We start from the raw sequence: 23,687 nt of genomic DNA on the forward strand, positions 1-23,687 counted from the left end.
TTTTTCTAAATAGCCCTTATGCATGATTCTAACTGTACGTAAGACCGATTAATGATTGATTTGAATGTAATATTGTTAATTAACTAATTGGTTGACTTAAAACTTATACGTGTTAACAAAAGAATAACGGTTTGCTTGGATCTAGTTTCCTATTTGATGTACATGAGACGAGACACTGGTGTGGCATCCCGTATTTGAGCTTGGCGACCAGGCCGAGTATAGGGTGTTACACAAGCTCATCAACAAAGATCAATCCAGTTGTAGAAACATATCTTAAGGATTGGATTGAATCATATCAATCTTAGTGAATCCTTTGGATCAAGGATGTTGGATTAAAACTAATCTTAAATACTTATCTTCCAACAACCCACCTTACTTTGATTGTTATTACTATATTCTATTTAGCTATTTTAGTTGTTGTTTAGAAGGGATTATAATTTATCTTTAGTATCTTAACAAGTCTTGAAAACTTCAAACTTGTATAAGTTTATATATTGAGTATTGAGAGCACTTATTAATTCATTGAGGAACATTACTGTGAAAGTGCATTTGAGATAGTAAAACATTTTTTGTGGTTTTACAACCAAATTCTTGGGAGGGGGGAATTTAGTGGTGAGAGACCCAATCTTTGAATACAAAAGTGAGTACTTGGATGTGGTAGAACTAGAATCACTAGGTGTAGTGATTTCAAAGATAGTGGATTCATCTCACTGAATTAAGCTCCATAGTTAAAAGAAAACCAAGTTGTGTAAACAATCTCGTGCTCCTATTTTCTATTGCTTAACACAATGCCATCAAAAGTGCCCACTTCCATTGTTCATACTCTATTTCTTGCACATTAACAACTGGTTCAAGTCAACAATCAGCAAGAAAGAAGTCCAAAATGTATAGTTTTGCATTTGATTTTTAATTATTAGAATAATAAAAAAATCAAATTTTTAAGAATTAATTCAAAACATCATCTTACAATATGTTAAAAAAAGCTTAATACACACTTTAGTCCCTCAAGTATATTGTTTTCCCCATTTTGGTCCTTAAAATTTTTTTGTCCACTTCAATCCCAAACGTTATTAGTGTTCCCATTTTAGTCCCTAACGTTATCATACGTTCCCTATTTAGTCCTTTGGACGTTTAAAAATGTTGTTGGAATATCTATTCAATCATAAATTGTCACATGGCATACGCTAATGTCATGATGACATCATCTATAAAAACCTAAAATATCTCTAAATTCTTAAAACCTAAAATATATATAAATAAAATTATAAGTATATTTAATTGTTTAAAAATTAAAAATGTTAGAATTTTTAAAATTGCAAAATTTATTAAAAACTATAAAAATTTATAAAAATCATTAGATACGGTACAAAATTATAAAAATTATTAGAAATCATAAAATATTGTAAAATTAAAATTTTTAAAACTTGTAAATTGTCTTGCATCTTGGAAAAAGTATACATTCGCTAATCACATTTAAAATATTAAAATTTGATATAAAAGTTGTATATCACAAATACAATCATTTTCATAAAAATTATATTTTAAAAATATTTTAATAAAATTTGAATAAATTTCTATATCGAATTTTAATATTCAAAATACATTAATATTTAATACTTTTCCAGTGTTACTAATAGCATGTTTATTATCACTGCTCTCTATTTAATGTATAGAGTAAACTTTCTTCATCCATCATCATGCACATGTTCTTTTTATTTTATACCAAAGTTCTTTTGAGAGGTAAAACATTTGACAATAATTCTTGAGACATTGTTCTATAGATAAATAATTTTTCTTCAGATTGTAAAAAACATTTGGAATAATTAAATTTATTATTTGTTTAAAATAACATTATTTTTATTATTTAAATAATTTGAAAAAGTATCTTACACAAGTTTATCACTAAAAATTCTATCGATTAAAAATTTTGATTAATTGGATTATAAAATGATTCACTTCAAAAATCTATCTATTACAAATTCAGATTGATTAAATTGTAAAACGATCATTGTAAGTAGCATTCTTTCAAAAATAATAATCTCATATTCGTAAACATAATTTATAAAATTTTAAAAATATTAAAATATCTATATGTTTTCAACTTAGTAAAAGGTTTAGTAATTTTTCTTATTATTTTGTGATTTTATAATTTTTGCAACTTCTTCTATTTTAACAATTTTAAAAGTTTTTCAAATAATAGTATTATATGACACATAGTAGCATATGGCAGGTTGGATGTCACTATCATTAGTTTTAACATAAAAATAAACCAAGGACAACGAAGTGAGCCAAAAATAAAATAAAAACTTTTAAAACCAAATAATTGGATGTCACTATCATTAGTTTTCATTGATATTTTCTTTATGCAAAAACAATTGAGAATTGTAATCACAACAAAGAAAACTATTAAGCAAATATGTTCTTAAGGTGCACAGACTAGAAAAAAACAACGAAAAAAGAGCCAAAATTTGGTACACATAAAAGCCTTATTTCAATGTGACAATTTGACCTCGATTGTGAACAACAAAATTCGGTACAATAAAGTTGAAGGAAGCAACGAGGCCAGAGATTTCTGGATTCTATATCATGTTCTTAGCTAAGGAGTGGCAACTACATTGATATTATAAAAACAGCCATATGGGAAAAAAAATCGGGCTCTTGTTCTTGTATAAATCTATATTTCCTATGAACAAACACCGACGTACACCTTGGAAAATTTTAGGCAGGAGCGCTTCAAATGATTAGAAGTTTCAGTCACTTCCATTCGAGTCTCGAGCCTTGATGAAACATATGATCAAGGAAAATATTTTTAGCTGCTTGCTTGTTCATCTTCACTTTCATCACTATCATCGCTGCATTTTCAAATTCAGCAGACAGTTTAAGATAACAATGAACAAAACTTCAAGATGTAGAAATAAACATGAATCACTGCTGCAACGGAAAGAATGAGAGACCAACAAGATCTAATTTTTTGCAAATTTGGGGGGGTTTAGTACCTGTGCTCGGGAAACTTTGCTATGCGCCTAGCATCCAAGCCTGTGATGTATTTTTGTGCAGCTTGAACATTTTCAGTACCTAGAAAAAAATGAACCGTTTAGTGCAACAGTGTATTATTTCTTATACCAACTCTAGTGGGAGAGAAAAGAAGAAAATTTTGCACTTCATTTATTGCAAAGCTGGTCTGTAGAGGAGAAGCAACTAGTTCAAAAACATGGAATTACACATGAAAAATACCTTTTGTCAACTGGAAGCTGTGGAGGGCACATCTTTCTGCGGCAAGTCTAACTGGGGTGCTGCTGTCCTTTAAACATTCAGCAAGGGCAGGGCCAATTAATGACAGATGAGTCATGATAACAGATGGATTTGCCTGTAACAACAGTAGAAATATTTTTAGTGCGAAATATGCTCTTATGGAAATAAAGCGATAGGCCAGTTATGCTTTCAACATGGAGTTAAAGCAAGGTGCACGTACTTTGGAAGCTCCTTTTATAGCAGATAATGCCCTTCTCCTTACTTCACTGGAGTCATCACGCAATGCCGACAGCACAGATGAAAGAACATCCAAAAGGGCAGCGGAATTAAGGGGGTCACTTTGAACTTGATAGAGTAAAAGCCTCCCCAGTGCCTTGGTTGATGTTTCACGTAGTGGGAACTATATACAAGGGTCAGAAATTGGTAAAAAAGAAAAACCAAAACAGAATTAAATCTGTTAGAATTGCAATACCTTCTCATCTTTCAAGGAGCTTTTGAGACGGAGTAAAATAGAGGGGCACTCTGGAGACATAAATATGGTGGAAGGGTTATGCCTGAGCAAGGAGGACAGTGTCAGAACTGCACCATGACGGTCAGCCCAGTTCGAAGAAGAGGACAAATCTAAAAGCTCCTGAAGGAGGTCTGACAGCTCAGATTCTTCCATGTACTGCAGTACCATTATTAGAAGAAAACCCAAAAGACAATCAAGAGAAAATCAAATGGATTGAGAATAAGCAAACTGATCTATAGCATGGAAATTATTGTGCATATCATTTAGCAGGTACCATTAATCACCAGTACAACTGATGAATTTATCACCAGATAGGCCAAAAGGATGCAAATATGCCACTGTTAGAATAAATAGCAGCAAAACCAAAAGGATAGTAATGGTTCTTAAGAAATATCTGCCAAGTACCTGCGATATGACACCCAGTATGCTTGAAGCAAACATTCGAACTTGGTCATCATCATGATGAATTAAATCCTTAAGAAGAGTGTAGATACGAGTTCTGGTAGCTGGACTCACACTCTTACCAGCATGCTTTACCACACCTTTTAAAGCAGTCAATATGGCCTCCCTTACTCCAGAATCAGATGCCTGAACATAAAAATTTAGTAACTAGTATCCAACTATAAGAAAAATGAGCCATATAGAGGCCAAATGCTAAAAATCACCTGCAAACTAGATAGGAGATCACTGACTAATGGGTCAACCCTGCTACTTAGTGCACTAAGCTTTCCCAGTGCGAGGGCAGCACTTGAGCGCACAGTCCTGCATTCAGACACTTGAGAAATCAAAAGCAACAAACAAGATAATAAATATGGCAACACGCTAACATCACATAGAAATAAAGGAAATAATTAAGTTCCAGGCAGAAACAGCTGAACACTGTAAAATTATAATAAATAACTATGACTACTGTTGAGACAGCTACAGATTTCGAAACGACCTTGTATTATCTTGCAGGCACTTGATAAATGTTGTTTGCAGCTGAGGAAGAAAAGGTTTCAGTCCAATTCCACCCTTTCGGATCATGATACTCAATGTAGATAAAATTGCACTCTTGACTTGCCAAGGAAAACGATCACCTATGATTCGAATAAGAGGCCTGAAGTTAAGAAAAAAGAAATACATCAGACTATAAAACAGTAAAACACCAAACAGCAGTCAGCAAAAGAAATAATAGGAATTTATCTCAGAGAAAAATGAGACTTTATTTAAGAACTTTATAGGTCTTTAAGATTAACCTAAAATGTGCAAAATATTAAATTACACTTGCTCAACAGAGGTCAAGATTTAGCAGTAGAAGCTATGAATTGTTTTTTTCTTTTATTTGAAATAGCAATCAACTTACTAATGTAGGCTTTCACAGAATCCATTTTTACACAACTTTTCAGACAACATAAAGGATATGATTGACAGGCAACATAAAGGATACTGAAAATTGCAAATATAAGAAAACATGGATGTGATTGACAGGCAGATAAGAAAAGCTTGACACAAAAACAGAAAGATATCTTTCAAAAAGAAACTTGAGATTGCATTTAAAGATATCAAACTATAAGCATGGATGAGTGCATATAATATCTGTAAGAGTTAATTAAGTGATCCTGAAACAAGTATTTGATCTTTTAACAAGTTCGGATCGCTAGGATTAGATTGGGCTCATCTCTGTCCAAGAATTAGGATTAAACTCATTAAAGAATGTGAAACCCTAGTACAAAAGTCTTCCAGAAAACTTATCAGCTTAGATAAATTGTGGTCACTGTCTTTCAGTTTCATATCAATTTCATTTTTTGTTCTTTCTATTGATGCTTCGACTTCCATACCGCATAAAAATGAACTTGCCACCTTATCAGATTAGACATATTGTGGCCACTGTAAAAACAAAATAAAATTTTAATTTACTTCTCTGGAAATTAGAGATATATATTAGCTACTCCAACAGAGGCATCAGCACCCTGGGGACCACCTCAGACTCAAGAGTATTAACACTTCAAAACCAGGCTTTTGTGCACCATCACGAAACCAAGCCAGGCAGAACAGCAGTTGACCAAACATTGTTTACCCACAAGTTTGCCAGGCAGTTTGTTCTAGCCTCTAATTGTGACATCATTTTTAGTTATTTCAACCTGTTAGTTTCCAACAGTACATACCCAGTTATTGGGATGACAAACTGCTTCAGTGATTGTTCACTAGTCACTTCAATAAGCTCCCCAAGACCTAGGGCTGCCTGCTCTCTGAGTTCAGCTGACCCACTAATCAGACCCTGCAGATGCAGTCAGGAATAATTTATTAATTCCATATCAATTTGTCAGGGGAATACATGGATAAAGTAACAGGCCAAAACAACAGAAAATATATTTCATTGATGCAAAAAAAAAAGTTTCAAACAGACAACTAAATTCAATAAATTGTGTTCACCATAGAAACAAATGTAAACTTACAAAGGAAAGAATAATCAAAGTAGCAATTGTCTTGCAATCCAAGGATCATCCCAACTTTTTATAATTTCAACATGCAAAGATGACATTATACATACAATGCTCAAGACAAATTGTAATCTGATTGTAGGATAGAAAGAACACATTTTCGATATCCATTAGTGACATTTATGTAGTAATTGTTATTATTTCTTTCATTTATCTATAATATAAGTGGATGAAAAAAGAAATGAACTTCTATTTTCACCAGCACTAATTTAACATAGTATGTTTCAGGAAACTCCAACGTTTTCAAATATCTATTTAAGGTGATAATGACAGACAACACACTTTGGAGAGAAATGAAAAGCAGGAACACCTGAAGAAATATCGGAAGCAATGGTTGAAGAGCTTTTGGAAGAGAGAATCCGGGAATAACAACAGGGCCTCCCTGCAAGTGGATTAAACAAAAAAAAGTTATAGTTTTCTTATCCACACAACACTCACATCTGATAACCATTGTCTGTGTGGAAAAAAAGCAAGCACTCACCTTCTTTTTTCTGCGCTCCTTATCTCTTGCACTAGATACAGCATCGCGTACCAACTTTATATATGAAGGAAGCACTTCTTTTGGAACTGAGTTGACAACCATGGATAAAGCTTCCCAAGCAACCTGTCAAACCAAACGTAAGATGCAAGATACAACCTGTAAATGAACAACAAAAGAGAAGGAATAGCTCATAACATACCGCAACAGTGGCAGAATCTGTATCACTAAGCAAAATAATTAAGGTAGATATCATGTTTGGAGCTTCATCAACTAGATAAAGTTTGCTGTTTTTGAAGAAGTATCCTATCAAATATGATGAACTTCTTCTAATTGATGCCTGAAAGCCACCAAAAGCAATTGCATGTGTGTCAGCCAATCAAATAAGATGAACTTCTAATTGATACCCAAAACCACGGTAAGTCATCAAAAGCAAGTGCATGTGTGTCAGTCAAAGATAGAGAGCCTTAGAGAACATTAACAGCATATCAGACAAACCTCACTATCAGCAACTCCTTTAAGAAGCTCTGATATTAACGGTTCAATGCCTTCTTCATCAATGACCAAGACAGCTGTTTCTGCAGCTTCCTTAGCCAGAGGTTGAACACCCTGTAAAATCCACAATAAACAGGCAGCAAGATGCCACCAAATCAGAAACTTTAATGTGCTTAAAAACAATTAATGTAATACAAACTCAGATCGCATTTGAAATTCACAATGAGAATTACAGAGGAAGGATTAGGAGATGTGTACCACGTCATTACCACCCATTGCAGAAAGTAAAGCAGGCAGGATGGTACCAAGGTGATAGTTAAGGCCAGGGCCGGCAACCTCTGCCAAAGCTCCAAGAGCATGTGCATTGAAGGCCCTGGACAGAAATGCAAATTAGTAACCGAGCAGAGTCATTGAACAGTTTTCTTCCTTTATTTTTTCAAATCTTTATTTTTGAGAAAGAAATCCAACATAAGTGAGTGAAAACTTACGAAAGGGGACGATGAACCAGCTTAGGCAATATATGAGGCAACACAGCAGTAGTTCTGACACTAAAGTTGATAAGAGAACAATTTAGAATGGGCAATTATATGAAACCATGCCAAACAAACAGCAAATCATAGTCTAAAGAGGGCATGAAAATATTACCTCAAGATTTGTTTGAGACCATCTAGAGCAGTATCAGAAGTTTCATCGTCCTCCAAAGCATGTAACAATGTTGGAACAATTTCATCAATTGCTTGCATACCAGCACTCTGCATCATGACATTTTATGATTCATTCTATCTGAAACTACCCATAAATCAAAGTTAAAGTGAAACCAGAGAACAAAAATGTACCTTATAGAGTGTACTGAATGCTAATCCTGCTGACTCACGTACCTCAGGAACACTGTTGGAAAAAATTGTATGACATAATGTCTTGTAAAATTAAAGATAGAGAACAATTCCTAACAGAAACAAGATTAGAACAAACCTATCACAAAGAGCGGCACGAATGGTAGGGATAAGCTCATCCATGAAACTCAATAACTGACTCTTACCGGCACTTGCCATCACTTCACTCAAACCAATGCATACACCCTGTCAACCATGTGAATTCCAGTCACCAAAACTACAAGTATCATATAAATCAACACCATGCACACAGAGAGGAATCAAAATCTCTGTTAGTTGGACTCATCATTTTTTGTGCTGCACCTGTTTGACATGACTCGATACTGACAAGGGCAAGGAATCTGTGTCAAATTTGTCAGACAGTTCCAAATTAATTACCACTAACTGAGCCAAGTCGATGCCCAGTACAGAAATTTTATATGATTAGCCATCTCAATTTCTTCAATTGTAGTATATATTTTCCCTTAAAATACTAAATTTCATCACATAAATTATGCAAAAACCAGGACCAGGAAGAACTGCATATCAGAACTAAGGATTCGACGAAAAAGAATAAAATTGAAAAGAGAAAGCAGTACGAAGGTGGAGGAAAATTCCAAAATCAAGGAAAAAAAACAAGGAGAAGAGAAGTTCCAATAACCAATTGGAACTAGAAATGCAACACTTGTGAAGGAGAAAAAGAAAAAGGAAAGTCCAGATTGCTTCTTTCCAGAATGAAAAAATGAGGGAAGGAGATGAATTTTTATTTTGCAATAGGCAAGTACATTTTAACATTTAAAGATGAAAGATTGAAATGGTATTTGGATTTTGATTAGTTAAGGCTTTGAAAAAGGGTTTGGCTTTATTCACAATTTTAGCTTTTTATCATATTTTTGTATTTGAACCTTATGAATCAAGGACATACTTATGAAATTTGGACATTATACTTTTAGAAAAAAAGTAGATTACCAATAATATCATAATTCATTACTTTTAGACTTATATATGCTTATGCTTTTACTTTAACTTTATCAATCTATAATGCTCTTTTCCTTTACTGGATATTTTATTAATCTTTAATATCAATGTATTGCATATCTTAAGTTTTTAATATCAGGCATAAGATAGCTTCTAGAATTATTACAAACATCCTAACAAGATAAAATTGCACAAATAATCCATGCACCCGTTTCCTATTCTTCAACGTTTTGTAGCCAAATCCCCGTCTGTTAGATTTAGGGTAGTTGACATGTCTGACAATCACAAGCACGGACACCCTACCCAAGTCTAAGCAACATAGATTAAAATTTCAGATTCTTAAAGATAACATTTATCCTGTGGCAAAGAACTAAAATCACAAATACAAATGTGAAGAACCTTCATTAGACAAACCTAGCCTCCCAGTCCTACCCTACCATTCATGATATCATATCTTCTATAGAAATTTATAAGCAACTAGAACAAATCAAGCTTAACTAAACTATATTGCATGGTTCATAGGAAACTAGATGAAGACAACGAACTTTCAATGGACTTCCCGCACAAAAAAAGATGCAAAAAATGATGCTTACAAGTATATGACATAAAAAGATAAGATAGAAAAAGCTATCATAACAATGTAACCCAGCAGTATTTCTAACATCAATCATTTTAATAACAGTAAGAACTATAGCATTCTCATAGATTCAAAATAATTACAAATATCTAATAATTGTTGATGATACATAAATTAGCATAGATTTATGTAGTTAAACCAAAGGATGACCACACTCAATACCCTCCTTCCAGGTGGGCAGAAACCAATTCCTGTAAAGAAATTGCCAGGAAACTATAGTATCAAGAGAAGAGGAAAAACTTACTTGTCTTCTACTAGCATCCGGGTCCTTTAATCCCTGAGATAGAATTGGAATGATAAGAGGAAGTACTCTCTCCCCGAGTTTTCTCACAAGTTCTCCCAGTGCTCTTCCAGCAACCTAGATAATCAACAGATATTGATTAGTTGTGAACCCTAACATTATCAATGAGAACAGAGAACAGCACAAAAACAAACCTGCCGCCTTTCAGAGGATGCTGATGCAAGAGAAGTAATTAGAGTATTCATTAAAACAGGCATTATTTCCTTGAGCGTCTTCGGAGTATTTGCTACAATAGTCTTCCATACATGTAACGCAGCCTGGAAATGGAGAATAGCGTTTTGTATTAATTTGCATATACTGAAATCAAAATGGTCACAACATTAGTTCATCAATTAATTTAACATGACAAAACATGGAGAAAATTACCTGGCGCACAGTAATGCTGACATCAGTTCGAACCATATATAATGCAGCAAGAACTTCATTGCGCTTATCCCTTCCCAGAACCTCTATAATAGCACGTCCATGTGCTTCAGTACTAGCACCTTCATCATCACTGCCACCCTCAAGTAAAGCTTTCCCGGAAGTTCCAGCAACCTGGATAGAAAACCACACGGAAAACAAATTACTGAGTTTCAAGTCAACAAGAAAAGATCACTTGGGTTGGATCTCCTAAGGACCAAGGAAATCAAAATTTCTGATTTGCCAAGAAATTCCAGGAAGATGCAAACCTTAAACAGGAGATCTCCTAATAGCTCCACAGAGCTTTGTCTAATTCGCCAATTGTCATTAAAGATGCCATCTTCTACAGCTGGAAGGAGGAGTGGTAATGACCTGATGTCAAAGGAGAAATAGAAAAGATCATCATTATGTCACTACTGGAAGGCAAGGTGTTGAAGCTAGACATACAATTTATCCATCATTATCCATCAAAATTCTATCGTGCTCAAGATTAATTAGAAAAGACAGAAAAAATCCTAAAGCTTTTTTAGAAAACAAGAACAAAATTAATTTCAAAAACAAAAGCAGAAAGAATCCTAACGTTGTTGCATAATGCTCCACTAGGACATGCCCAGCCCCTAAAGCTGCATCCCGCACGGATTCATTCTCATCCGCAAGACCTAAAAGAATATAAGCAGCCATTGAAATTTACAAATAAATAACCGTGCCAAAAATCATTATAAAAGAAGGTTCACATAAGGATTTGAAGCATGCAAAACGATCGCAAAGAATATTTACCATCTAAGATAGCAGGCAACACCAACTGCAAGTAGTTCTGGAATTGAACACCTAATGACCTTGGGAAATACTAACAAATTTTAAAAAGGAAACTGTTAAGAAAATCCCACCAAAGAGAAAAAGTTCAGGTGAAAATAAGATATTAGATGGTATATGAGATTACCTTGAAAAGTGTCAAGTATCCATCACGTACAGATGCCTTTTGATGTGAACAGTTCCGAATAATATCAGGAAGTACATTCTCGAAGTACTCAGTACCAAGAGCAGCTAAGACCTGAAAATAGAAGGGAAAATCTCATGCATTCTCAACTTATGATTTTTTTTTTTTCCTTTTTCCGGGTTGGTAAAAAGTAACTAGCTAAAAAGGGCAAGTTAGGCGCAAGCCTAACACGAGCAAATAGACAATCACAGAGAAAACAAGTTAATAGGTAATGGCAACTTCTTCTACAACAATGAAACATTAGAAAAATGCAATGGAGGAAAAAGGGTTTAAAGAGTCAAAACAAGAGGGTTCAAAAAAAACTCAATATCTTATCTAACTCAAGCATTTCTCTCCAATAAAATTTCTAAATCCCTTAAGCCTAATAACAGGAGACCTATGAAATTAATTTAGATATTGTTGCAACTATGAACGATAAGCATATAATTAACTCGATGCATTTTTAAGAACATACATGTCAAAATTCAATAACTGAAAAATTCTAACCTCACTCAATCCTTGAGCAGCACCAGAGCGCTCAACATTACTGTTGTCTGATTTAAGCGTATCAAACAACCACGGGACAAGATCTGGGAAGTTTTCTTCTCCCATTCCTCTTATAAGAGATCCAATGGCCCTAGCTGCAACTGATCGAACTTCTGGAATGGGATCAACAAGTACCTGTTCATATTTTGAACATCAAACAGGGTTTACACAGAAAAAATGGTACCAAGTTCTAAAATTTCAGTTGAAAAATGCACCTTTTTCACTTCAGGAAGGAGCAACCCAATGTAAGGAATCATATCCTTAGGCTCTGTGACTAGGGAACACATGTTTCCAACTATTTGGGCAGCTTTCTTTTTAGTATCTGCACTCCTCTCCCTTAACCCTCTATGTACTATTGGTACCAACAATGCAAGTGAAGGAGCATCAATTGAATTAATGAACGTTGTCTGCAAAATTCAACACAAGTTTAGAAAGACAAAGAGAACACTCACAACTGATAATTTCAGGTTCAGAATCTTACTTGGAGGAGAATATCAAGGGAATATTTTGTATAGTCATTGGGATCTGTAAGACCCATAAGAAGAGTAGGAACAAGTGATGATATTTCGGGATTCTTTATTACACTCCCAACCTAAAAGAACAGGTAAATTAGCTCAACAATGGCCATATAAGAAAAATTTAAAGCTAAATAAAAGAGGACAAACTAAAACCTGCTGAAGTGCCGTCTGCCCAGCCGATTGGACCTTAGGGTGTGTATCTGTTAACACCTGCAATTAACAAACAGAGAAACAAAAAAGCCAAATAAAATTAATATGAAACCAAGGTACAATATCAGCCAGAATCTGAAATAACAAAAATCAGTCAAATCTGACCTCTGTCAATTTAGGGACAATTTTTGGGAGGCACTGAGAGAGTTGCTGAGGAGCACAGTAAGCCATGGCACCAAGTAGTTGTACACTGCTTTGTTTTGTTCTCCAGGCCTTATCTTCAAGACCCTAGACATGCACAGTAAAGTATTTAGAACCACATTCGTTACACCACAAGGACATGAACCCTTGCTTGTGGCTCATCACAAGTGCCTAACAGTTTAGGTCCAGAAAATGGAACTGGTATACTCAGGTCCATAAGAGCAGAACATAAAAGTGTACCAAACCATTCAGAATCATTAAGCAATGTAGACATTTAAACATATAGTTCAAAAGTTTTGCATTCACTACCACAAAACAAAGTGCATCAGAAAGTTTAAGAAAAAGGGGTGAAGAGGAAAACAAACATAAACATCACCTTTAAAAGAGATGGAAGGACAAGCTTTACTCCTTGTGCACTCAGTTGAGACATCATAGCACGAGCTGCACATTCAGCAGCCTCACGAACAGCGATTACTTGATCAGAAAAAGAAACCAATAGCAAGGGTAACATCTGAATAACATACCTGACCAAAATCAGAAGTCAAGAATATAAAATGTTGTAGAAGGATGTATCTATAAAAAATGGAATTAAACAATAACTAGGCCCCAATGATTGTTGACATACGGCTCAAACAATCTTCCCAGATATTCACAAAGGCACTCAAATGCTAGCAGCGCTCCTTCACGAGATTTCGCAGAATTTCTGTAGCAGAAAATGGAAAAAAAGAAAAATGAGAAAAGGAATTAAATGAGCCACTAAAAGTATAACCGATGTTCATAACAAGGATAAGCAGCTATGCCAATTTAATATGGATAAAAAGTGATTAATTTGGGGCCGGCAAGAAGGGTGGGGATAGATTAAAGCAATCAAAATAAACAGAAAAGGAGAGCAATTAAAGTTCAGAAGTAACTAAAATAATAGCCTCCGCTATATAAAAAAGGAGGTCACACCTATCAGCAAAACCTTCTCGTAGCACAGCCACAACCCCATATTTCTTCAAAGATGATAAACCAAACCCCTTGACCACTCCTGCAAGTCCAAAAGCTGCTCCACGGCGTTCACCATATTTCTCACTCTTCATCAGCTGATCCAACAGTCTAGAAACAAGTGCTGCTGCATCATCCTACATAAGCAATATTAACATTAAGAAGATCCCTCATCCTGAGAAACACCATATTTCTTGAGGAGAAATTACCATGCATATTTACAAAAAATAAAAGGCACACAAGTTCTTATTTCTGAGCCTAAAAACCCATTTTTAGCACCAGATGGCACATACTTGCTTTGACGACATTAAAGGAGATAGGCATGATGAGACTGCCCGCTGAACAGCTTCGGAAGGAGTATTCAACACATCCAACAACTTCTCTACAACCGCATGCACTTTAGGATCATCCTGTAAAGAAAAGTATGTATCTTAGAGCTAAACTAGGATGATGCCATGATCTTTATATGATAAGAAAGGAGCAGTAAATCAACACCTTTGCCAAATGTTTTGCTAGGGCTCCTGTAAAAATAACTACACCTTCACGAACCAGATCATATTTTTCTTCATCTGATGCCTACACAAAAATAATTTATGCACAAATGTGCAGAAGGTTATGCATAATTACATGAAAAGAAAATCAATGTACTCCAGTGCTTGATTATGCGAACACAGAATCAACAGAAAATATATAGAAAGAATTATAATTTAAAAGAAAGGTTAACCTTCTTATTCAAGTAATTTTCGAAAATTGGGAATAATAAAGAAACATTGTCCCTTCCGTGCCTATCAATAATCATTATACCAGCATTAATCATTCTTCCACGAACATCAGCATTAGGATCAGCCTGAAATGCAAAAATATTCACAAATTAGTTATTCTAATATTCTATTAAAAGAATAACTAAAAGTAAAAAACTTGTGCAACACAATAATATACAAGAGGAACTACTCCAAGCTTATATAGCGAAGCCAGTTTAATTTAATAAGTATTACCAAAAATAGGAAAGAAAACACACCAGTGCTCGCGATATCAGGAATGTCATAACAACAGGAAGGTCTTTTGTTCTTAGCACATCAGCTGCAGAATGCAAAGCTAATGCTATTCCTTGCCGACCAAGCCAACCAACATCAAGATTTTCCTCACCAAAACCAGAATCACGGATATATAAAGAAAACAAGGTAGAAAGAGATTCCTGAAAATATCACCCAAAAAAGTCAGATAACAACAATGCAAAAGTAATGTGAAGGCAAAAATCAACAAACCTGTATAGAATCTGGGTTTTCATCCAAAGCAGCAGCTAATGCCTCTGCCGCAGCCAAGCGCACATTGTAATTTATATGAGAAAGTGCCTTGAAAATCCCAGAGTAATCAGTCCCAAAGTCGTATCCATAGCGATCCCATATATCTTCTGCAGCTTCAGCAATGGACTGAAAGCATAGAGATAATAAGAGAATGACTACTCATATGGAAGCCAAAAACAATCAACTTTTAAATTTTGATGCAAGCAGCTTTAAGCCGAACCTTTTCCGGATCATGTAGAGCGATCCAAATGTTTGTCGCAACTTCAACACTTTGAGGAAGAGCCCGACCAGAAACAGACGGAATACATTTTAAGGCATTTAAGCAAGCCATCCTTACATGAACATCTTTTGCGTACACTCCATACAAAGCCTTTAAAAATAAAATTATTAGATAGATCGCATTTGTCAATGAGTATATGGTAGAAAATAAGGAAATAGTTAAGGACATACAGATGCTACTTCATCTGGCTGCAGGCCAAGACACAACTCATTTAACGCAGGACCAACTGATGCTTGGTAAGCTGGAACAACACCTAGAACATGATAGAGAGCCTGCAAAAATATAAAATAAAATGGATGATATAGCAAGAAAGAACCGGTAAAGAAATAAAAGAAATTATAAACCATAAATCTGTTAATTAGGTTGAAAGTTTGAGTGCGTAACCGATAGCATGCGAAGCCTGGGAAGAGGCAGAAGGGGATCCATGTGCATATAAAGAATCCGGAGAACATCATCATGAAGTCCTGTTCTCTTGGATGCTAATAGAACCCGCTCCATTATCTGATGACAAACATATATAAGAGGTCCAGATTTACAAGACGCAAACAATCCATTTACCATGAAAATTTGATTGAATGTACTCAATAACATATGAAAGTAGGATATCTTACAGGAAAGACAAAAGTGAAGGAATCCACAGGTAGAGGTCCAGATTTACAAGACACGGACAATCCATTTACTATTCTCTCAAAAAGACCCAATGACGGTCTTTCTTCAGCTACTTCATCCACAGTAGGAATGAGTTCCAACTGAATACGAACTTCATCAGTCACAATTAGGCGTAAAGCAGTAGCAATGTCAAGGGCCCAATTGCATAGAGGATGCACTAAGCAATGGGCAAGCTTCACTGATGTATCATAGGCCACATCACCAACAATTGGTGATCGCAGTAAAGGATCAACAAACTTAACCTGAAAAAAATAAAAGATCAACAAACATGACCTGAAGAATGTAAAGACAAAATCCATACCAACTAATTGGTGGAGAACAAATATGAAATTAACAGCAAAGGAAAACCAAGAATTCAACGTCACTGAAGGAGAATAAAATAGAAATCAAGTTCCTCTAAAGAATGTGTTAAAAGAGTATTGGCAATGCAAATTGAGATTGAGAGCAAATAAAAGTTGAGTTGAATGAGCAAAAAGGAAAAAGGAAAGGCACTCAAGACAAGTAGACGAAACTAATGTTAGATCTAAGAGAATTTTCAATAAGCTCACAATGAGGTATCGAAGCATGACATTTAATAGCATGAATCACTAGATTCACTAAGAAAAATCCAAGTTTTGTGCAGTAGAAAACTATAAAAAGTATGATAAGTGGATAAACTGGCTATGATCCAACCTAAAACAATTTACAATATAGAGGCTCAACTTAAATATATGGCCACAAAAAAGGTTAACTGGCGTTAGACAACACTGCTTAACAATCCCCTCACAAGTAGGCCCACTGAGAAAATGGACCTACAGCATGAACAGGGGAAAAAAGGCAATGAAAGAAGCAAATGACCTAAACTGTTGACTCCATATTCAGAACAGACCTAATAGGTGAAGGCGTAAGAAATTTAAACTCAACCACTATGAAATAGTACCACTCAACATGACCATAGGTAAGGCTTCTTATCTCCTGTTCCAAAAGTTCCCCAATGAAAGTGGATCACATATTTTAAATTGCCAACTCATCATAAAGTTTGGCTTGGGGTCCACACTGAATCAGCTAGCTGTTATTGGAAAACCTGAGTAAAAGTATAAGAAACCTTACCTAAATTGAACCCTCATAGTATGTGCCATCTGGCAGTTAAGATAGGAACCACATGGTAACAATATCTCACCTCCATCAAGGAGGATACAGCTAGAATTTAAGAGACCACCATGAAACATTCTCATCAATGGATGATACCTAGAAGGAAATTTAGGGCAGAAAATGGAACATACCAGGGAACGTAATTGACTATGTGCAAAAACAGGATTAGCAACAGCCATCTCCCCCATTGCATTCAGCATCAAAGATAGGTTCTTCTGTATTCCCCGAACCTTCTCGCGTATAGATGCCTCTTCTCTAAGAAGCTGCTCTCGTGCCTCTTCTTTTGCAGTCTTTCCTTTATCTGTACGGATTAATGACAAGGACAATTTTATGTAATTAATCAAGCAATAGAAATCGTGAAGCTATGAAATGAAAGCCAAGTTGACATGCCAGCTTTCTTTGTTGACTTCCCAGTATCCTTTCTCCCACCAACACCAGCTGCTCTACTAGATAACTCCCTCTTTCCATGATGGTTAGAATTGATATGGTCCTGGGAATAGAAGATAAAATAATATGAATGACTAAAAAGGTATGTCAAAAGAGAGCAGCAAACCAAAGAGGACAAAGAGAAAAGTAGAGGTGAGACCTCAATTGGTTTAGAATTCTTAGAAGTAATAGATTCTGCAACATAAACACCTTGCTCATTGGAAAGAATTCCTTCAGGAGTCCGGAAAATCTAAAACAACATATGAAAGATAGAATTAAGCCTTAACAAAAATATATATATATAAGAATAAGAATAAACAATAACCTAAAACTACATAGAACATAATAGGCAAAAAAAGGCTATCTTATGACATAGTATTCTTCCACCTAAATCATAAACCACAATTCTGTGAAAGCATATCGAGGGAATGACAATGAGGAAGTAAAAAGATGATCAACCAAGAAACTGGCATGAATGGAGTAGATAGCTTCAGAAGCCACACCTGAATGTCATTCTCTGAAAGCATATCATGGGAATGACGATCTGGAAGGTCTGTATGATGCTGCAAAGTGGAGGGAGCTCACGTCAATGATCAGCACCAAGAAAAAATGAAACAACTGACATTGACCAAGTACAAGCAAAATACCTTCTCAAACTGTGAGAAGGTATCTTCAGGTGCTATTGACATCAAAGTGCATAGAGAACATATTGCTGCCCGTTGTTCAAGTGGATTGGCACTCATCAACCCCATTGGTCCAATTAGACTCTAGAAAACACATCCCAAAAAGGTTAGCTACAGACGATAACAGAAACAAGTAAATGGACCACAGTAGTAATACGTTTAATGTTCCAACCATCAAACTGACATATTTCACAATAACATAGATTTTACCTCACAAATATTGCCTACATTAGTTGAGATAATCTCAATCACATCAAAGCCGAGTGTTCTCAAACATTTATGGAGCCTCTGAGGACAAGAAGAATGACAAAAAAGGCGTAACAAAAATTAATCACTGAGGCAGAATGATTTCATGAAACTAAAACAATAAAAGAAAAGAAAATCAATATACCCGCCACACAGCATCTCTTTTTGCAGTTCCAACTATGCACGGATGATGAGAGCAGAATATAATTCGTGTAGAATCACTTGGAGTTGTAGCTAGAGCTGTGGATGATATAACAGCTAAAGCTTTCACTAAGACCTCGACAGAAGGAACGTTGTGAAGTTGATTGTCTGGAGAATTATCTGCATCACTACAGATATACAGATTTAAGTTTTGCTCATTAGATCAGATAAAAGGCTAAACAAAAACTTGTAGTATATAAAAGAAGCCTCAGTAAATAAGAGAAAAAATATGCGAATGATAACTCACACTGCAAAGCCATAAAATAAAATGGATGGTGACCAAAGTAATTTCTCCATAATCAAAATGTTAAAATCACCGCAAGGTATTAAAAACACCAAAAGTTAAAAACTGTCATTTTGTACCTAATCTTCAATGTACTTATTTTCTCTCCAACAAGAGAGAGGAAGTCTGTGAACTCAAGCAGAAGAACTTCTGACAACTGTGGAGCAGCAGCAACTATCTTCTTTGTAGCATCATAAGTTTTTCTACGAACATCCCAGCTTGAATGGCACATTAAGAAGAGTAATAACTGCATCAATATTCAAAATCAATTTATCAAATACCGAATTCATCATTGGAACAGAGAAAATACCAAAGTCTTCCTCTTTTCCGTAGGTAAAGGAAAAAAGTAAGAGATACAAGGCAAATTGATCTACCTGTAATAGTAATTTAGCTGAGAAAGTTTCCAACACTCTGCATAAGGAAGGCAACTCAATTAGGTATAATCAAAATAATGTATATCTATACTAATAATATAACTCTTAGCTGAGTTGGTTCCATGACTTAACCGGAGCCTAACTCAATTAGGGAAATGTCAAAAAACTGAATTAAATAATAGATACATAAATACAAATAGGATATTTCAGCAATTTAATAATTTTCATTATTCTTTAAGTAACAAAAGAAATCCCTTGAGAAATTTACTCATCTGACTAAAAACAACCAACTTGTCACAATTAGCCACTCATTTCTTTTCTCAAAATATTTATTTTACCTTTTCTCTGTTTAATATTTTTTAAAATATAACTAGAACTAACATGCAACTTATGAAGTGGAAATGAAAAAAAAGATTATGTAAAAGAGATAATTATTTGTGATTTAAAAACTATATCATTGATAGTCTGTTTACTTATTTTAATTTAAAATAAATATATACTTCTTATTCTTTACCTTGGTTTTATTATCGTTTGTACATATTAAATTGATTACATTATATTTTCATCTATATATTTTACGTTATTGTTGTTATGCTTTATTACTCGTCATTTTTTACATTATTTTATTATATTATTATATCACATGCATGCGCTTGTGTCATGGTTTCCCGTATATATAAAAAGAAAAGAAAATTAGTGCATTATATATGACTTAGACCTGCGAGAATGTTCCACCAACAGCACTTCAAGAAGATCTACACATGACATGCAATCTTCAATTGATAATTTTGCGACCTACGTAATGTAGATAGTACAGGTCACAATAATCCAATTAAAAGAAACCTAAAAACAAATATTTAGCAACAGCTACCATTGAATTCGCAACAAGAGAGGGCTCATTCTGAGATATCAAGGACCAAATTTTCTCCTTTGCCAGAGTCTCCTCTGGGAAAAGACAAAGAACAAGGGAATCAACAAAGAGATAAAACCTTCAAATTAGCAAATTATTATGAATGGGAAGAAATGGAAGGCATTCCAATCAGTCAATCATTAACAAGGCAAACACCTGCTTTAATGTCAGCAGCTGCAATCTTCCCAACAATGTTTAATGCATATATGCCATCTAGACGCTGCACTGCTTTAGTGAAACCAGTTTTCACAAGTTGAACAAGAGGGACCAGTAATGATGATATCTGAAAATTTGCATTTAAAGTGCTTTAAGGCAATGGAACAAGAATACTGACTAGAAAGTTATTAATTACTGAACATCCATGAGAATAAATAAATAAATAATAAAATATTGTTAACCTGTAATAGGGCATCAGGGTTTTTGGAGATAGCTTGTAAACAACGAAGATGACCCCTTCGTAAAGCTTCCTTCTCCTTGAGGCCAGAGGCCAAAAACGACACTAAATCTGGTTGAAGTGCATCAGCAAAACGGGCTGCCCAAGATGCAATAGCCGATAATATTGCTAGTTTTACCTCTTCATTTCCTGCAAGAAAAGAGGACAGTTCAAAATGACCATCTTTTTTCAACATCTATCAATACATAAGTAGCACTCTTTTACATGTAAACAGAAGAGATAGAGAATCATCAAAACAAATTACCTTCATCTTTATAGTAAGTTAACAGAAAGCCACATACAGCGCGAGCAAGGCTGTTGAGATATTTTCCTTCAGGAGCATTAGACAACTCCAGCAGGGCATTGATCATGCCAATTCTTTGATACGGAAATGCTAGCCTTCCTTCTGAGCCTGCTTGTGATGAAAAGCCAAGAAAAAGTTCATGAAAAGATTAGTGAGTAAAGATCTTAAAGTTAAAGTATCATGCACGGTCTAAGGAGATCTATAAATGCCTTAAGAGGGAAAGGTCAAACCTCCAAGAACAGCTTTAACTACATTGAACATTGATTCACAAGCATCTGGATTACTAGACTTTTGGCTCAAACAACGTACTATAGCCAATGCCACAACCCTTCTTCCATCTTCTGCATGTCGAGCCTGTGGTAATATGACAGAAAGAATTTCCTTCGCATATTTACTTAAATCAAGATCAACTGAACTTAATAGTATTCCAACTGAATCCAACACAATCTCGGGGTTGCGTTTCAACATCTTCACCGATGATGGGATCACAACACTTTGGAGATCTTCATGTGACATACGTGCAAATAATGGACGAAAAGATTCACTAAGCCCTTTGGTTGGCTTTTCTCTTGCATTTAAAACAGCTTTAACATAGATGTCAAGAAATATGGGCTGTACAAAGCAAACAATCAAGTTATACCTTCCATATAGCTCATCAAATATAAGTTAACATTAAACTGAAAAACCTTAAAGACTCCCAATAGTTGGAATCCCAACACAAATAAAAAGGCTGAAATCAAAAAGCTCCTACCTTGCTTTGTTCAAACTTAGATGGCACTGAAGAAGAAAATTCCAGTAACAAACATAGCAATTCAGGAGTATCTTTGTATGGAATCCGTGCATCCTTTATTTCTTCTATATAACTGTCGTAGACATCAGGTGACTGTAAAAGGAGACAGCAATAAAATCTAAGTTTGTTTATTGCAATAAACAGCTGGGCAATTTCCTCAAAACCAGAAAAGGTTAGGCGTAGAAACCTGAGAAAACAAATGAAAAAATGTTTTTCTGCATGCCCTTCGCTCACGGAAAGATCTTTGCATGACAATATGAAGCAAAGATGCTTGAGCTGCAGCTACTCTACACAATGCATTTTTCGAAACTGTGGCAAATTGACTTCTGCTTAAAAGGAGACACGACCACTTGAGTAGACTATAGCACCCTACATGGGATTGAAACTTTGATTGCTTCTCCATCGCCTGAACAAGAGCTGCTGCAAAACTTTTCATGAATGTAACCTCACCTAAAGTCCTCACAATCACATCATTAACAGCTTTTCTCGACCCTCCATCATCATATATTGGGAATGTTGTAAATATTATATCAACCAAAAGTGATGTGAACTCAGGGGACATATCTGTTCAAAAAGAGCAATAGTACCAAAAACTGATCAGAGGATGCATGCGCATAAAATGAGTTTATGCTATTCTGGTTTCTACGTAATACTTGCAGGATTGAGTGCACAAATATTTAGTTATGGAGAGACAGATGGAGAGAGAAAATCAGAGAGGGCACTACCTCATTCACTCGTAAAAAGTTTATAGTTTTTTACACAGATAGCAATCAATTCAAATCAGCCAACTGAAGATTGTGTAGATACCATTAAACCATAGAAATCATGCATCATAGTGAAGAGCCTCTAATATTAACTCTAAATCCGGTTTACAGCAAACGACTACAAAGACCATGAACTCTCTGTTCAACTATTCTCAAGCTTTAATCATTGCACTTAAGCAACCTTCCTCTAGTATTTGTTCATGAAACAAAATTTCTCATAAATAACCTGAATGAGCCGAAATGCCATAACTCGCATTGGCTACAATTCAGAACCACAAACACAACCCAATTCACCTCATTGATGATCCACATTTTAAAGGCGCAAACATAAATAAACGCCTTCTTCATACAAAGACAAAAAAAATTATTTAACATTTAGAGGAACTAATAAAATTTCCAATTCCATAAACTCAACCTTTTGACTTCTAAAACTTCAAGAAATGCATTTCATTTGAAACAATAACATAAACAAAATTTAACGACAAGAATGAAAATAGAGAGAAGAAGAAGAAGAGAATCAGAGACCTGAATTGGCGATAATGGGAGGGAGTTCCTTACGGAAGATCCGAACCCGTTTTTTAGTTGAGGCAGTAGAAACAGACCCGGCGATCGAGATTAGAGATTCCATCGGAGAAGAATCCGCCATTTCTTACCGGAATTGATCCGGATTCGGGTCGCCGATCCAAATTTTCGGGTTTTGGAGCTCCTTCAGTTTTTAAGATCGACGAAATGGAGAAGCTTTTATCTTTTTCCCTTTTTTTCTTTTTTTTTTTTTTTTGTTTATTGAGTTTTTTGTTAGGGTTTTAGAGAAGTACAAAAGAGAGAGTGAAGGAGATATTAAATTGGGAAACAAAAATTGATCTAATTGGTGGAAATGAGACTGCTTTCCTGAGGTTCGGCTGCTGGACTTATGGTTCTGGATCTTTATTTATGGGTTGAGCTACGGTATGCCTGGCCCATGCTTTATAACTTTATTCGGCTTAATTCAAGCACTTCAATCTTTTTTTTTTTAACATAGAACTTGAAACTTTGTTTAGTTAGGTACTTGAAACTTTTTTTTAATTATCGCCTTTTACCCTTATTTTTGTTAAAAAACCCTTCG

The 23,687-nt window shown here is 35.1% G+C and overlaps 1 protein-coding gene across 1 annotated transcript; it reads right to left on the reverse strand.

Moving 5' to 3' along the window:
* Positions 1–2,467: 2,467 nt before the first annotated feature.
* Positions 2,468–23,471, reverse strand: LOC105804580 (protein ILITYHIA). Its single transcript, XM_012637253.2, has 60 exons — positions 23,111–23,471; positions 22,009–22,385; positions 21,783–21,914; positions 21,262–21,643; positions 20,993–21,139; positions 20,693–20,877; positions 20,451–20,577; positions 20,256–20,329; positions 20,103–20,179; positions 19,385–19,421; positions 19,091–19,257; positions 18,672–18,855; positions 18,491–18,568; positions 18,245–18,364; positions 18,101–18,160; positions 17,758–17,847; positions 17,562–17,661; positions 17,303–17,472; positions 15,983–16,282; positions 15,756–15,872; positions 15,542–15,643; positions 15,312–15,461; positions 15,053–15,217; positions 14,806–14,982; positions 14,512–14,634; positions 14,283–14,363; positions 14,081–14,197; positions 13,752–13,924; positions 13,426–13,503; positions 13,177–13,324; positions 12,765–12,887; positions 12,603–12,659; positions 12,413–12,523; positions 12,147–12,338; positions 11,893–12,066; positions 11,350–11,460; positions 11,187–11,256; positions 10,990–11,068; positions 10,679–10,781; positions 10,374–10,544; positions 10,142–10,264; positions 9,951–10,064; positions 8,192–8,298; positions 8,056–8,107; positions 7,865–7,971; positions 7,708–7,767; positions 7,478–7,592; positions 7,223–7,333; positions 6,927–7,064; positions 6,728–6,850; positions 6,557–6,628; positions 5,911–6,023; positions 4,704–4,862; positions 4,429–4,525; positions 4,169–4,351; positions 3,725–3,919; positions 3,473–3,652; positions 3,235–3,367; positions 2,997–3,075; positions 2,468–2,852 (listed from the first exon to the last, which is right to left on the reverse strand). The coding sequence occupies exons 1-60, from the start codon at positions 23,229–23,231 to the stop codon at positions 2,810–2,812; spliced, it is 7,854 nt and encodes a 2,617-aa protein (XP_012492707.1). The 5' UTR covers positions 23,232–23,471; the 3' UTR covers positions 2,468–2,809.
* Between the last annotated feature and the right edge of the window lie 216 nt (positions 23,472–23,687).

This window comes from Gossypium raimondii, chromosome 11, assembly GCF_025698545.1.
Source record: "Gossypium raimondii isolate GPD5lz chromosome 11, ASM2569854v1, whole genome shotgun sequence".
NCBI lineage: Eukaryota > Viridiplantae > Streptophyta > Magnoliopsida > Malvales > Malvaceae > Gossypium > Gossypium raimondii.